The following is a 14846-nucleotide window of genomic DNA, read 5'->3' on the forward strand; positions in this document are numbered from 1 at the left end:
AATCATTTGTATTAGAAAGAAGAAATTAGCACAATGTGTCAAACTGTGTTCTACTATCATGTATAACCAATTAGAACAAATAAACAAAAAAGTCTTTAAAAAAGAAAAAAGAAATTAGAACTAACAAATCAGGAATAAGAAATAGAAATTTTATTTCATTGTACCAATCACTCATTATTTTTTAGATCAAGTACTCCTGATTTCCTATCTCCACCAAAAGACTGCATTCTGAAGTTTTATGCATTTTAAATTCTATGGTTACAAACTGGAAATGTTAGTCTAATTTTACAGATTTAAAAATACCTTTTCTCCCCTAAAATGCTACTTACTACCTCTCAAAGGCTTCACTTTTGTTCTGCTTTTCCAGATGTAATTACTCCAAATGGCTTGAATGTTAAGAAGTTTTCAGCAGTGCACGAGTTTCAAAATCTCCATGCCATGTATAAGGCCAGGATCCAAGATTTTGTTAGAGGTCATTTTTATGGGTATGCTTTTCTGGGCTATTTGTGTATTTATTTATTTAGGCACTGGGGAATTGGCCCTAGTCATTTGCTTATACTAGGCAAATTCTTTACCACTGAGTTGTATCTCTAGCCCATGCTTTTCTTTACTTAAAGAAAAAAAAAGAAATAAAAAAGAAAAGAAAAAGCATGTGATTTTTCATATCTTTAGTAGAGAGAAAGCAGGATCATTTTGGTAAATGTTTCTCCACCACAGTCCCTCTGTTCTCCAATGGAATTCATGTGTACATTTTGTTGCTGTTGCCTTATTTAATATGAAACTGTTTGGCTTTGTTTTAGTCATCTGGACTTCGATCTTGAAAAGACTTTATTCTTTTTCATTGCTGGGAGGTATGAGTTTTCAAATAAAGGAGCTGACATCTTCCTAGAATCCTTATCCCGACTGAACTTCCTGCTAAGGGTAAGAAAGCTTGAGGGCAGGACACAATGCTTTTCTGGAGATGACTTTCTTCTTTAAGAGTGAAGAACTTTCTGGCTTCTTAAATAGCTTTCAAGAGGATGTATGATATTGAACACTTACAAAGGTAACCTTATCCTGAAAGTGACACTGCCCTTTCAATTTACCTATTAGAATTATTGAATTGTTCACCTGCATATTTATCTGTATTGTCCAGTATGTTTTTAAAAGAGAACCTCACACCATACGTGCTATTATCAGAAGTTGTTATAACATTTCTTTTTCCTCCCAGGAGCTTATAATAAGTTGAAAGATAAATATAAAGAAATTGAGTGGATAGATAACAAATTACCACTCTTTTTTTTTTTTTTCTAAACCAATGAAGATGTGGCTTGGGCATATCTCAATTGCAGTGGAAGATGTGGCTGGAGTATATGACAATGGGTGTCCTAATACTGACCCTGGGTATTGCATTTAGCCATTCAATCACAGGTGTTTCTGACCATGGCCACCCTCCCCCAACTCAAGCAGACCTTCAGAGTAGCATGTGCCATGTGGCTACCTGCCAAGTACTACAGCACTAGCTCTCTGAAGAACAGGACAGACACATGTCAACTGTTTCTCCCCAACTCACTAGCCATGTTCCCTTTCCAAGTTTAAGAGTCTCAAACTGCAAGTCTAGGAGATGTCCTTCCACATGGAAACACGAAAAAGGAAAAGTAGGCTCTTCTTCCCAGAATTATGGCATTTCCCCACCTCAGGAAGATGGGCCTTAAAGGAGGTTCTCAACTAATTCAGCAATAAAATATGGACCATAGAGATAACTATTTTAAAAAGGTACCATGACATAGTAACTGATTAAAATAATTTGTTTAGATTACAATCCTATTACATACAAATATAGAATAAGTAACAGGAAAATATCCCCAAGAACCTTATGTAAAATTTTGATCTTATTAAGATATTGAGCCAATCTAGATTTCCCTGAGTTCTGTACTCTTCTCCAGTTAAATTTTTTTCAGGGACATAGATTCATCTTTGCCTTAGAGAAGATATTGTACCAAGTCCTCTAAAAGATTCACTGAAACCACATTAATAAGGAAGAAATACATGAATAAAAATCCCATTTGCAAAATAGAACCCAAGATCAAACAGATGATTCTGGTATAATCTTATTTCATATATGAGTTCATTCAATAATCTTAATAAATGGACTCACAGCTATATCAAACATATATCATGTTTAGGAACATTATTAATAAATCTATCAATATAATTATTATTGAGAGTCATATTATTTTTAAATGTGAAGGAAAAAAACCTATTGCTATTAGGCTAGTCAACAAACATAATTATAGTACTTGGAGAAGTCAAAAGAAGGCATTCTTTTTTCCATATAGTGTGCATTTATTCTTTGGTTGCACATTGACTACTTTCTTATCCTGTGTTTTTTGTAGATTTCCTGAACAAAATGTCAGGTCCCAGGGTGCAGAGGTCACATACTTAATGGTCAAATGCCTCATGCACAGGAGATAGTCAAACATGCTTATGTTTGCAGTTGGAGTTTATACATTTACTTCCCAAACTGCTAGGCTAATAGCACTTGTGGGATATGGAAAAGAATTATGGATTTTAGACTCAGAATCATCAGTTTAAATCTCAGCTTTGCTCTAAGGAGCTCAGAAGAAATATTAAACCTCTCATGGCTCCCTTTTGATATTGATAAAATGAGGAAAGTGATATCTATTGTACGTGGTTATTATGAGCACTGGGTCAAATTATGTGTTTTAAGTGCCCTATCACAGTGTCTGCTGCACAGAAGTACTGAGCCTGTATGTATTCCCTTGATTTAGGCCTGAAAACCAAAATGCAGCATAAGGACAATCAAGACATTTGACAGAAAAACATAAATGATCTATTGGTGCCAATCAATGTGAATAAACTAAAAAAGATTAAAAAGAACAAACTAGAAGTCAGTCCTCATTAAATTTCTAATCTCAAATTTTAAAGAATTAATTTTAGCCTTGAAATATTAGCTCACATTTATGATTAATTTTTTAACCACAGAAAAGCACAGTGATATGGATAGCAATTGTTACCTATTTTAGGTGATAGATTTCATGAAAATATTTTATTCCTAAGTTTTCAAACTGTTCATTGACAAGTCTTGACTGAAAGCCAGATTTAAATTAAATTGCTGAAAAAGTCTTAGGAAGATAAAAGTCATTTCTCTGTGAATCATAAGTAAATCTTTCTAAATACATGTAAAAACACTATTTTATCAAAGTTTAAGGTCCATTTGTCACATGCTTTTGCAATCTTTGACAGTTGACTCTGTTGTGTTTTCTAATCCCTCATCAGATGCATAAAAGTAACGTCACAGCAGTGGTGTTTTTCATTATGCCTGCCAAGACAAATAATTTCAACGTGGAAACCCTGAAAGGACAGGCAGTGCGAAAACAGCTATGGTAATCTCACGTCTCGTGAATCTCAAAGCAATACATGTAAAGGGGTTTGTTTTGAAGTGCATGATCTATCAGATATTTCCTTGAACGTTGTTGCTTTTTTAAGATTATTATAGCACAAATCGATTCTCTTCTATTGGGCTGCTTTGTTGGATTATGTAATCCTGATGACATCATAGGTATTATTGGAAAATCTTTGGAATGAGCAAACATGGAAGGAACAGTCTTCTGTAGAAATATTTAAAGATGGGTTAAATGTGTGTTCTGCTTTCAATTGTGAAAACCTTTAAACAGATGCCAAAGTAAAGAGATTTAGTGTAGAGACTTCTTCCATGCTCAGCCAGATTCAGCACCATCAACCAGTTCCCACACTTGCTGTCTCTTACACCTTCACCTCCTGCCCTCCCTGCTCTCAACCAGCTCCCATCACCATCAAGCAAAAAAGCTGAAGCTCTCGGAGTTGATCAAGGTGTTCTGTTGCCTCAGCTTTGAGGTTTTTCACTCAAGCTAAATTGGAAAATAAAAAATAATAGAAGAAGTTGTGCAGAGGAGACTTGTAATTTCAAAAATTACAAGTGATGAAACAATAGCATTGTTATGACAAATGAAGATTGAAAGTTATAATGCTGTCTGAATTAAAAACCTTTCCATTTCGAACAGGGACACTGTGCATTCTATGAAGGAAAAGTTTGGAAAGAAACTCTATGATGCATTATTGAGGTAGGTGTTCGAAAAACACACACTTCAAACATTTAGGACTTCACTATTCAAATTTAACCATCCAGACACTACCATGTACTTACTTTGTTCTAAATACAAGGTAATTAATATAATAGCCTTTGAAGATACGTTGTCATGTGAACAGTAGTTTTATGCTTTGTTTGACAAACACCAGTAAACAGGTTGAATGTTTGAGAACACATTTGCTTATGCTGGCAGATTCTATGTCCATGGGAACTCTTTACAGGTTAGTATGTCAATCTGAAACAGAGGGTGAGCTCAAGTCAAAATGCAGGTGTGTGTGTGTGTGCGTGTGTGTATACACATATATATTTAGATATATTGGTCATGATGAATATTCATGTATCTAATTTGTATTTATTTACATGTTAAATCTATGTTATCATCCTTACTTAATAATATGGATAACATAATAATAAATAAGAAATATATATGCATATGTCTGACACTGAGAAAGCACTTAATTATTGCCAACTATCTTTACTTTTTTTTTTAATTTTTAATTGTAGTTGGACACAATACCTTTGTTTCATTTATTTTTTATTTTTATGTAGTGCTGAGAATCCAACCCAGGGCCTTGCATGTGCTAGGCGAGCACTCCACTGCTTAGTCACAACCCTCGCTCCTGTTTTTATTTTTATTGTTAACATGTTTTTCCTAACAGAGGAGAAATTCCTGACATGAATGATATTTTGGATCGTGATGACTTAACAATTATGAAAAGAGCCATCTTTTCAACTCAGGTAAAAAGGAAAAAAGTGCCCACCATTTCTCATAACTGTTAAAATCAATCTAAGTCAATATTTTAATTTGCTGGAATGTACTAATTTGGGAAATTTTTAGACTAGAGGGTTAAAAAAGACATTCTCACATAGTTACCTGAGTCATGTCCTTTTTTGAGTAATTTTAAGGATTTCTTTTAAAACTCTCATGAAACTTGTTTTTGTATCCACTTACAGAATTGATTTGTAATTAATTTATCCAGTTTAAAAACTATATACTAACAACACCAAAAAAAAAAAAGCCTTCTAAATTTTTCCAAAAGCATAGAATTTGTGTTTATGGTTGAAAAAAAATGTGAATGTTTTTTAGTAGAATGGAATTATTGCAAAAAGGATAAATCGTGTTAGGCATGCACTGGAACTCTTGTCCTAACAGGAAGGTACCAGGTGCAAGAGGGCAGTTCTGGAAAATTCCAGGACACCCTTATATTCCAAACAAGTCTCCAAAGCAGTCACAAAGTTTAGATCTTTCACATGGTGGCTTCAGTTGGAAAACAAAAGTTACATGTGCTTACCATCTGTGAAAGGAAGTTCTCAAACCCATTATCTTCCTCTGAAACACACACAAAACTTAGTCATGCTCATCAGTGTCATCTACAAAGTCTGAGAACCATAAAGGTTGCTTGAAATGTCAGTGACCTATTGTTAAATTAGTCACCCTTATTAATTCTTTGCACAATTGACATTTTCTTCCCTCTATTGCTTCAGCGACAGTCTTTGCCTCCTGTGACCACGCACAACATGATTGATGACTCCACAGATCCCATCCTCAGCACCATTAGGCGGATTGGGCTTTTCAACAACCGTGCAGACAGAGTCAAGGTAGACGTAATTGGTTTCATAGGCCTTTTCACAGTTATAAGAATACATTTCTGGAGAATTGATGAGAAGTCTTAGTTGTTTTAACATCTACCAGGATGTTTTAAACATTAATAAATGAAATTAATTGCTTCTTCTCTTAGGCAATTACAATATAATGAATATTTTGGTTTCATTCTTGAAAAGCAAGGCATATTCATGGTTTTGAGTCAGAATTCTACAACGTATGGTACAATATTATCCATAATTATAAGAAAATTGACTACAATACAAATGTATTCTAAGAATTTCCTTAATGAAGGAATCTGATATTAACATGAATTATACTTATTTTTTCCTGATAGAGTTCTATTTAAATGGATAATATGAGAGACTATCAGTTTTAGAGAAGGTGTTTTTATGTGCTTTTCTAGAGACCAATTCATCCTTTTGACGCTTGAGTTTCTGTAATGTCTAGGGACAGTAGTGCATGCTGAGGATATTTACATGAGTAAGATCCAGTTCTGCCACTATGTGCTTCACCTGATATTTACTGAGCCTGTTCTGTTCTGGGACGGAGCTGGGCGTGGGTGGCAATGGTGAACTTGTAAATAGATGATTGCTTAACTCTGCTCAGTTTCATTCATCAGTGTTCAAGACGGAATTGTCAGAAGCTGTTAGGAATCTTTTCTAAGCACCCCACTCTTCCTTTTTTTTTTTGACACTTTTCACGTATGACTTCCTCGAGAATCCTGTGTTATCTTCAGCATCCCTCCAGCCGACCTCAAATATAGGTTTCAACATTTTTTTTCAGGTTCTATGAACAGTTGTGGAATCTCATTGTCTCCCATATTCTTAAGAAACTTGCCCTATGAGTTCTCTCTCTCTCTCTCTCTCTCTCTCTCTCTCTCTCTCTCTCTCTCTCTCTCCACAGTGTGTCGACACCAACTTGGCCTCATTCTTACATAGTTCATCATAGACCTATGATGAATATTTGTCAATTTTTTTGTGTCTTAGAAATGAAATGGTGGGGGCAAGGAAAGCCTCATGTTTTCCTGTACATTTCTGTTTTTCTCAAAACCTTTCTTGTCACACCCATATCTAACTCTGGTCCTTTCTTTGAGGGTCTGCCAGGAGCCTGGCATTTGTTATGGACAACAGATGGAAGAAAGGAAGACTGGAAGGTGGGAGGGAAGATGATAGGTCATGAGGAAGCCCCCTGCCCTTGGGAAAACTCAAGCTGGAGAGTCCTGTTATGAGCCTGTGTGACTGTTGAACCCTGCCCTGGGTAGGGCAGTGATTTGGATTAGAAATATAAGAAATAAGAGAAATAAAGACAAACAGAAACAGATGAAACAGGACTCAGCAGATCACCAGAGCTCCTGGTAGGAGAATGCTGGCAGACTATGAGGAAGATCTGCACATTTATTATATAGGTTTAAACATCAAAGGGATTCACTGTGAAAAGGCTTCTTTTTAAAATTTATTTATTTATTTATTTATTCTGATTTGTTATACGTGATATCAGAATGCATTTCAATTCATAGTACACATATAGAGCAGAATTTTGCATGTCTCTAGTTGTACACAAAGTAGAGTCACACCATTCATGTCTTCATATATGTATTTAGGGTAATGATGTCCATCTCATTCCACCATCTTTCCTACCCCTGTGCCCCCTCCCTTCCCCTCCCTCCCCTTTTCCCTATCTAAAGTTCCTTCATTTCTGCCATGCTCTCTCCAACCCCCATTATGGATCAGCATCCACATATCAGAGAAAACATTAGGCCTTTGTTTTTTGGGGATTGGCTTACTTCACTTAGCATAATATTCTCCAACTCCATCCATTTATCTGCAAATGCCATGATTTTATTCTCTTTTAATGCCGAGTAATATTCCATTGTGAATATATATATATCCCACAGTTCCTTATCTATTCATCTATTGAAGAGCATCTAGGTTGCTTCCACAGTTTGCTATTGTGAATTGAGCTGCTATAAACATTGATGTGGATGCATTACTATAGTATGCTGATTTTAAGTCATTTGGGTATAGACTCCTCAGAGTCTATACCCAAATGGTGGTTCCATTCCAAGTTTTCCAAGAAATCTCCATACTGCTTTCCAGATTGGTTGTACCAATTTGCATTCCCACCAGCAATGTATGAGTGTGCCTTTTTCCCCACATCCTTGCCAATACTTATTGTTGTTTGTCTTTGTAATAGCTGCCATTCTGACTGGAGTGAGATGAAATCTTAGAGTAGTTTTGATTTGCATTTCTCTAATTACTAGAGATGTTGAACATTTTTTCATATATTTGTTGGTTGATTGTATATCATCTTCCAAGATGTGTCTGTTCAGTTCCTTAGCCCTCTCACTGACTGGGTTGTTTGTTTTCTTGGTGTTAAGTTTTTTGAGTTCTTTATACATCCTAGAGATTAGTGCTCTATCTGATGTGTGTGTGGCAAAAATTTGTTCCCATTCTGTAGGCTTTCTACTCACCTCACTTATTTTTTTCTTTTGCTGAGAAGAAGCTTTTCAGTTTGAATCCATCCCACTTATTGATTCTTGACTTTATTTCTTGTGTTATAGGAGTTTAATTAAGGAAATCAGGGCCTAATCTGACATGATTAAGATTTAGGCCTACTTTTTCTTCTATTAGGTGCAGGGTCTCTGATCTAAGTCCTAGGTTCTTGATTCACTCTGAGTTGAGTTTTGTGCATGGTGAGAGATAGGGGCTTAATTTCCTTTTGCTGCATATGGATTTCCAGTTTTCCCAGCACCACTTGTTGAAGAAGCTTTCTTGCCAATCTAGGTTTCAATTATTTTTTTTTTCAATGCTGGGGATCAAATCTAGGGACTCACACAGGCCAGGCAAGCACTCTGCCACCAAGCCATACTTCCAGACCTGAAAAAATTATTTGTGAGTTCAATGAAATAATTTACCAGGAATGGAGAAGCCCTTTATTTTATAAACATATAAAACACTTTGGTATCTTTGTGCCTATGCAGATGTTATTATCTCTTTCTGAAATACCTTTATTGTAATCATATAACAGTTTCTTTGGGAGCAAAACTGAAAGTTTTCTCTTCCTTACACCTTCTCCTAACACACATTCCTCTAAACCACAGGGAACAATTGCTTCCTTGTCTGCATCCCATGACACTTTATATCTACTGTTACTGTAGAAATCATCACGTTAAGTTATGTGTATATTTTGGAAATATATATGTCCTCTGCCCCAGAAACACTTTTGTGAGGCAGTGATCAGTTCCCATTTGTATTGTCTCCATTTGGGTCCTCTCTGAAGCTTATGCCAAGGCAGGATTAGATACGCAGAAGAATTACTGGAGGAAATGCCTGTGAAGGATAAAGGGGCTGAAAAGTAGAGAAGGCCAGGAGTTGCAGGCCAGACCCCCACGAATGGAGACCAGGAAGAGGGAAACAGGAAGACCACAGAAGACAGCCCAGTTCTAAAATTAGCTTGGCCTTTCTTTCCTTCTCTTTCTTTTCTCTTTTCTCTCTCCCTTTCTTTCTTCTTTTCATAAAGGAAAGTTAAATGCATTTAGTGAAAGACTAGAATTAACACATTAGTTAGCAAATAGGCCAAAACTACACACAGCAGCAACAGCACTTATGATGATTCACAAAGGGGGACAGCGTGGCAGGACCACTCAATGTGGTTTGTCAGTTAATGAAACTAAAACTGCACACACGTACACGTATGAGCACAAAAATTAAAACAAAAGTGATTTTCAAGGACACAATCTACAACCAACACAAAATGAGAATTATTTAGAATTATTTTTTCTTAATACAAAAGATGATTAGTGTGTGTGTATGTGTGTGTGTGTGTGCATGTCAAATGATATTCTGTTGAGTTATTTAAAATATGTTCTCATTAGTAGGTACAACTTTTTCCTGACTTTAGCAACCTTTCTTTTTCTGTTTCATCTTCCTGTACACCTTCCAATTACCAAAACAGTTTCAGAATGGCAGACATCTGGGTGCCTTCTTCTATGAGCAGTTTTAATAGGGATTCCTATTAATAGCAATAGGGATTTCCCAAGCAGAAGTTGCCCATTAAAGTAATCACCTGTTGGGAATAAATGGGTTGGCAGCAGCACCCGGTCTCTACCAGTTTATAGGCTAAGAGCAGCTGCTGTAATAGACCCAGAAGCTGCAGGCAGATGGGGCTGTCAGTCAAGATCCCTGGGGCCAGAATCTCTTGAAGGAAACCTGAGCTGTATTTCCAGGGCTGCCACATTTACCAAGAAAGCCACATCCTCTCTGACTTGCAATTCCTGCCACTTTTTCAATTTACGAGTTCACTTATCTGCGTGTACCTCAGTGTTCTCATCTGTAAAATGATAGTAAAATAATCACTTATGCCTAGAATTGTGAAGGTTAAATAAAAAGTAAGTTCTACATTTAGCACAGTACCTGGCACACAGTAAATGCATATAACTATTTGCTGGAAAATGGATGGAACTGGAGACTATGTTACATGAAATTATCCAGACTCGGAAAATCAAGGGTTGAATGTTTTCTCTCATGTGTGGAAGCTAGAAAGGAATAAAAATAATAGAAAAGGATCTCACAAAAACAGGAAGAAGGAAGGGGATCAAAGGGAGGAAGTTACTGGGCAACGAAATCTACCAAATTGCGCTGTTCACATGTGAATATACTGTAATGAATCCCATTTTTATGGATGATGATGATGATGATGATGATGATAACAACAATAATGGAAGGGAGATCAGTAGACTAGGATTGTGAGAAGGGTGAGAAAGGGAAGGTATTAGGGAATTAGATTAATCAAATTATGTTAATGCAGTACAAATATGGCATAATGAACCCCACTATTATTTATAATTATAATGTACCAATAAAAATAAATACATTTTATTTTATTTTTTTAGTGCAGGATTTTGCACATTATAGGAACTCAAATCATGTTTTAGGAAGGAAAATGTTTTATCTTACTTTGCCATTTTGTAATACTTGTGATTGAACGAACTGCCAACTTTATTGGCTTTGGATATTTTACAGTTTTATTTCTTCTTAAGTTTAACTTATTCCTATGATCTACTGAGATATGACTAATGGTTGTAATGTCCTTGCAGATCAATGAGTTAAAACTCTTCATTAAAATGAATACTTCAGACTATTTTTCACTTTAATTCTTCTCATATGATGAGATTGTAAGACAGTAAAATCAATTTAACAATGATTTAATAATGCAATGGCCCTTGTTATGTCCTAGTTTCTTATAAAATTAGAATCATGAAAATGTCTTTTCTACCCATCTTACAATGTTGCTAAGATTAAATGAGGTAATATATGTGGAAATCACTCATAATATGTAAAGTGATATGCAAATGTTGTTATGATTATTGTTACTTATTCAAATTAGGGCTTTTCTTTAAAGTGATCTCTTTGGAAGAATATATATTTATTCCAGGAAGAAAAACTGAAATCTTGTTTTTTGTACTATGCCTTTAGATCTCTTTCCATCTCCTTCCAGGACAATTCAGTTCTAAAGCTATTGGGTAGGGCGACACAAGGCAGGTGTCTGTACTTGAGTGAGAAGCATGCCACCATGTTAATTCAGAGAAAGGCAGGAGGCCCCAAGCAGGATGAGGAAAGTTCCCATGACAGAGAGAAGCCTGGAGCAATAGCAGAGATGAATGTGAATGGGGAGGACATCTATGCATAGAGGAAGTTGCAGGAGTAATATGAATTACAAAGAAAGAGTATGATCCAAGAAATGAAAAATTAATGATAATGGAAGCCAGGGATAGTGTGTGTGTGTGTGTGTGTGTGTGTGTGTGTGTGTGTGTGTGTATGTGTGTATTCCTTATCCCAGCCCACTGGGGGTGTGGGCAGAGTGACAAGCCAATAACAATGGACATAGCTAGCATTTAGGTTTGGGGTTCTAAATACCATTCTTCACTGAAAGGAATTAGTGTTCCATGGAGAAATGGCTGAATTTAGGTACAGGGAAAGCAGAGAGATAATCTAATAATAGTAACTGAAGATTATATTAAATATGAGAAACAGGAGCATTCATTCATACAGGTAGCAAATTAAATAGCTGTTCAAGTCACAAATTTCCAATTATAACTGTGATTTCTTGCTGCCTTTCAGAACTTTACAGGCAGTGTTGTTCATACCAGTTGTTCATACCAGTGCACAAAAGTCCATTGTTATACTTTCAGAAATATTGTGAGCCAGTTTGAAATATAGCTGTCATGAAATCTTATGTAAATTTATAAGTAAATAAATAAATTATACTAAAGAGAAAAGTAATGCTTACAATTCAGCAAATCTTTATTGTTTGCTACATGTTATTATTGCCTATGCTTTGAGGTTATTTATGCCTATCCTATTCATTTGACCCAAGTACTCGATAAGGATGTGCTACTGTTCTCCCCACCTCCAAGTTCAGAGACATCACATTGGTAGCATGAAGCTGACCATCAGGGGATTATTTGTTTTGTTTTGATTTGTTTTATTTTGAGACAGAGTCTTGCTAAATTGCTCAGGTTGGCCTCGAATTTGTGATTCTCCTTTCTCAGCCTCCCGAGTCACTGGGATTACAAGCATGCATTATTGTCCCCAGCACATGGGAGTATTTGTAGAGTGAAAATAGGCAAAAACTACAAATCACAGATTGATTGATTTGTGCATTGAGGGCTGAAGATGTTACTCAGTGGTAAAGTGCCTACCTGGCATTTGTGAGAACCTGAGTTTGATCCCAAGTACTGCAAAAAGAAAAAAAAAAATGTGTATTGACCTCTGGATTTAAGAAAGTGATTTGAAAATATTAATAATGCAAAAGAAACTTAGAAACATGTTTTGTTCTGTAGCCATTATGTTGTTAATGACACAAAATATTTTCTTCATATTAAAAATCTAATATTCAATATGTTTAATAAGAATTGTGATGCATTCCACTGTCATGTATTTAAAAATAAAAGCAATTAAAAATAAAAATACATAAAAATCTAATATCCAAATTAACAAAGAAGTCAATTGTCACACTGATGAATCTATGAAATTCTGATAAACATCTCTATCTTTCACTTTTACTCATTAACAAAGGGAATCAACATTTAAGCCAGAACTACATTCAGTCAATTGAAGCTATAAACTGATTAGCAAAGATTTTGGCATTTTGTGAGATCTAATTGACTATATAGAATTTACAATAAGGAGGGGCTAGGGTTGTGGCTCAGAGGTAGAGCACTCACCTAGCTCATGGGAGGCTCTGGGTTTGATCCTCAGCACCACATAAAAATAATTAAATAAACAAAGGTATTGTGTCCAACTACAATTTAAAAAAATAAATATTAAAGAAAAAGAATTTGCAATAAAGAGTATTATAGGGCTGGGGATGTGGCTCAAGCAGTAGCACACTCGCCTGGCATGCTTACAGCCCGGGTTCGATCCTCAGCACCACATACAAACAAAGATGTTGTGTCCGCCGAAATTACAAAATTCTCTCTCTCTCTCTCTCTTTCTAAAACAAACAAACAAACAAACCAAAAAGAGTATTATATACATATACATTTTAATAGACTTCATTTTTTTAGAGCTATTTTAGGTCACAGCAAAATTAAGAGGGTTTCTATTTACCGCCTGCCCTCAGGTATGAACAGCCTGCCCATTATCAACATCCTTCACCCTAGAGGTACATTTGTTACCATGAACCTACATTGGCACAACATTATCACAGGATACCAAGATTCACTCTTGGTGTTATACATTCTGTGGATTCTGATGAATGAATAGAATGACATGTAGTCATTATTACAGTCTGGTATAGAATAGTTTCACAGCTCTTTGCTCTGCCTATCCATTTCTCCCTTCCCCCTAACCCCTGTCAACCACTGATCTTTTTACGTTCTTCATAGTTTTTTGTGTTTCAGAAAGTCATATAGTTGAAGCCATACACATTGTATCCTTTTCAGATTGGCTTCTTTTACTCAGTAACATGCATTTAAAGTCTCTATGTCTTCATGACTCAATAGCTTAACTCTTTTCAGTACTGATTTATAGCCCATTGTTTGCATGTATTATAATTAAGTCATCCATTCACCTACTGAAGGACATCCTGGTTGCATCTAAGTGTGGGCAATTATGTATAAAGCTGATATAAACACCTGTGTGCAGGTTTTCATATGTACATTTTTTATTATTTGAAAATTGTAGGCTATACATCACCTGTATGGTTAGAATTTATAATAAACATATCAAATAGACATTTATACTCTGGTTTCTCAGTTTGTAGATGCCAGCATACCACTGCAAACAGGCCACGGTAAACATGTTGCCTTTTACTCTGAGTGAAAAGAGATTTTGAGCAGGGGAGTGACTGACATTTTTAAAGGGTCACTTCCATTGTTCTGTTGAGTAGGGACCTTGTGGGAAAAAAAGCAAGGAGACATAGTAGGAAGTAATTGCCTCCAAGGGAGAGAGTATGGTGGTTTGGGTGAGATCCTCTTGTATGATCTGATCTGGATGGGATCCTTGCGCATGGAACATGTGAGAATGGTCTGTTACATAGCTCCCCTCTTGCCTACTTGAGTTACGAATAAATTGATAAATAAGACAGAATCAGTGATTGCAGAAACAAATATAGATCAGGGCTAGATTGGAGGATATGTAGTTTAGGGTGAGAGTAAAAGTAAGCATGCCAGCTCCCTAGCCTGCCATCTGAGCCCTGAAACCAGAGGAGGCATTATACAGAGTGGAGAGAGGAGGAAAAAACATCTAGGTTCTTTGCTTTTCCTTTTTTCTTATCTCTTTCTTCCCTCTTCCTCTGGACATAAAACATAAGGGTTCTATGGAAATGACCAAATTGTTGGAGATATTTTGTTGTTTCTTAATTGTCCTCTTTTTCTCACTTGAGTTTTCCTTTTTTTTTTTTTTTTTTTTTAGGTGATTTTACACCCAGAGTTTCTATCCTCCACCAGCCCCTTGTTACCCATGGATTATGAAGAGTTTGTCCGAGGTTGTCATCTTGGAGTTTTTCCATCATACTATGAACCCTGGGGTTATACTCCAGGTACGTGACATATACAGATTGTAGAATGTTTGGATTTTTTATTGTTATTTTATGTGTATGCACATAATA

The 14846-nt window shown here is 35.9% G+C and overlaps 1 protein-coding gene across 2 annotated transcripts in view; it reads left to right on the forward strand.

Annotated features, from left to right (window-relative positions):
* Gys2 (glycogen synthase 2) overlaps positions 1-14846 on the forward strand; it is a 70860-nt gene that overhangs the window by 28169 nt on the left and 27845 nt on the right. For both annotated transcript variants that reach the window (XM_078015115.1, XM_005328907.4), the window contains exons 6-12: positions 368-485; positions 801-921; positions 3280-3386; positions 4044-4103; positions 4789-4867; positions 5615-5728; positions 14651-14777. In XM_078015115.1, the coding sequence (XP_077871241.1) occupies positions 368-485; positions 801-921; positions 3280-3386; positions 4044-4103; positions 4789-4867; positions 5615-5728; positions 14651-14777 (726 nt within the window). The remainder of the gene's footprint in view (positions 1-367; positions 486-800; positions 922-3279; positions 3387-4043; positions 4104-4788; positions 4868-5614; positions 5729-14650; positions 14778-14846) is intronic.

Source organism: Ictidomys tridecemlineatus, chromosome 6, assembly GCF_052094955.1.
Source record: "Ictidomys tridecemlineatus isolate mIctTri1 chromosome 6, mIctTri1.hap1, whole genome shotgun sequence".
NCBI lineage: Eukaryota > Metazoa > Chordata > Mammalia > Rodentia > Sciuridae > Ictidomys > Ictidomys tridecemlineatus.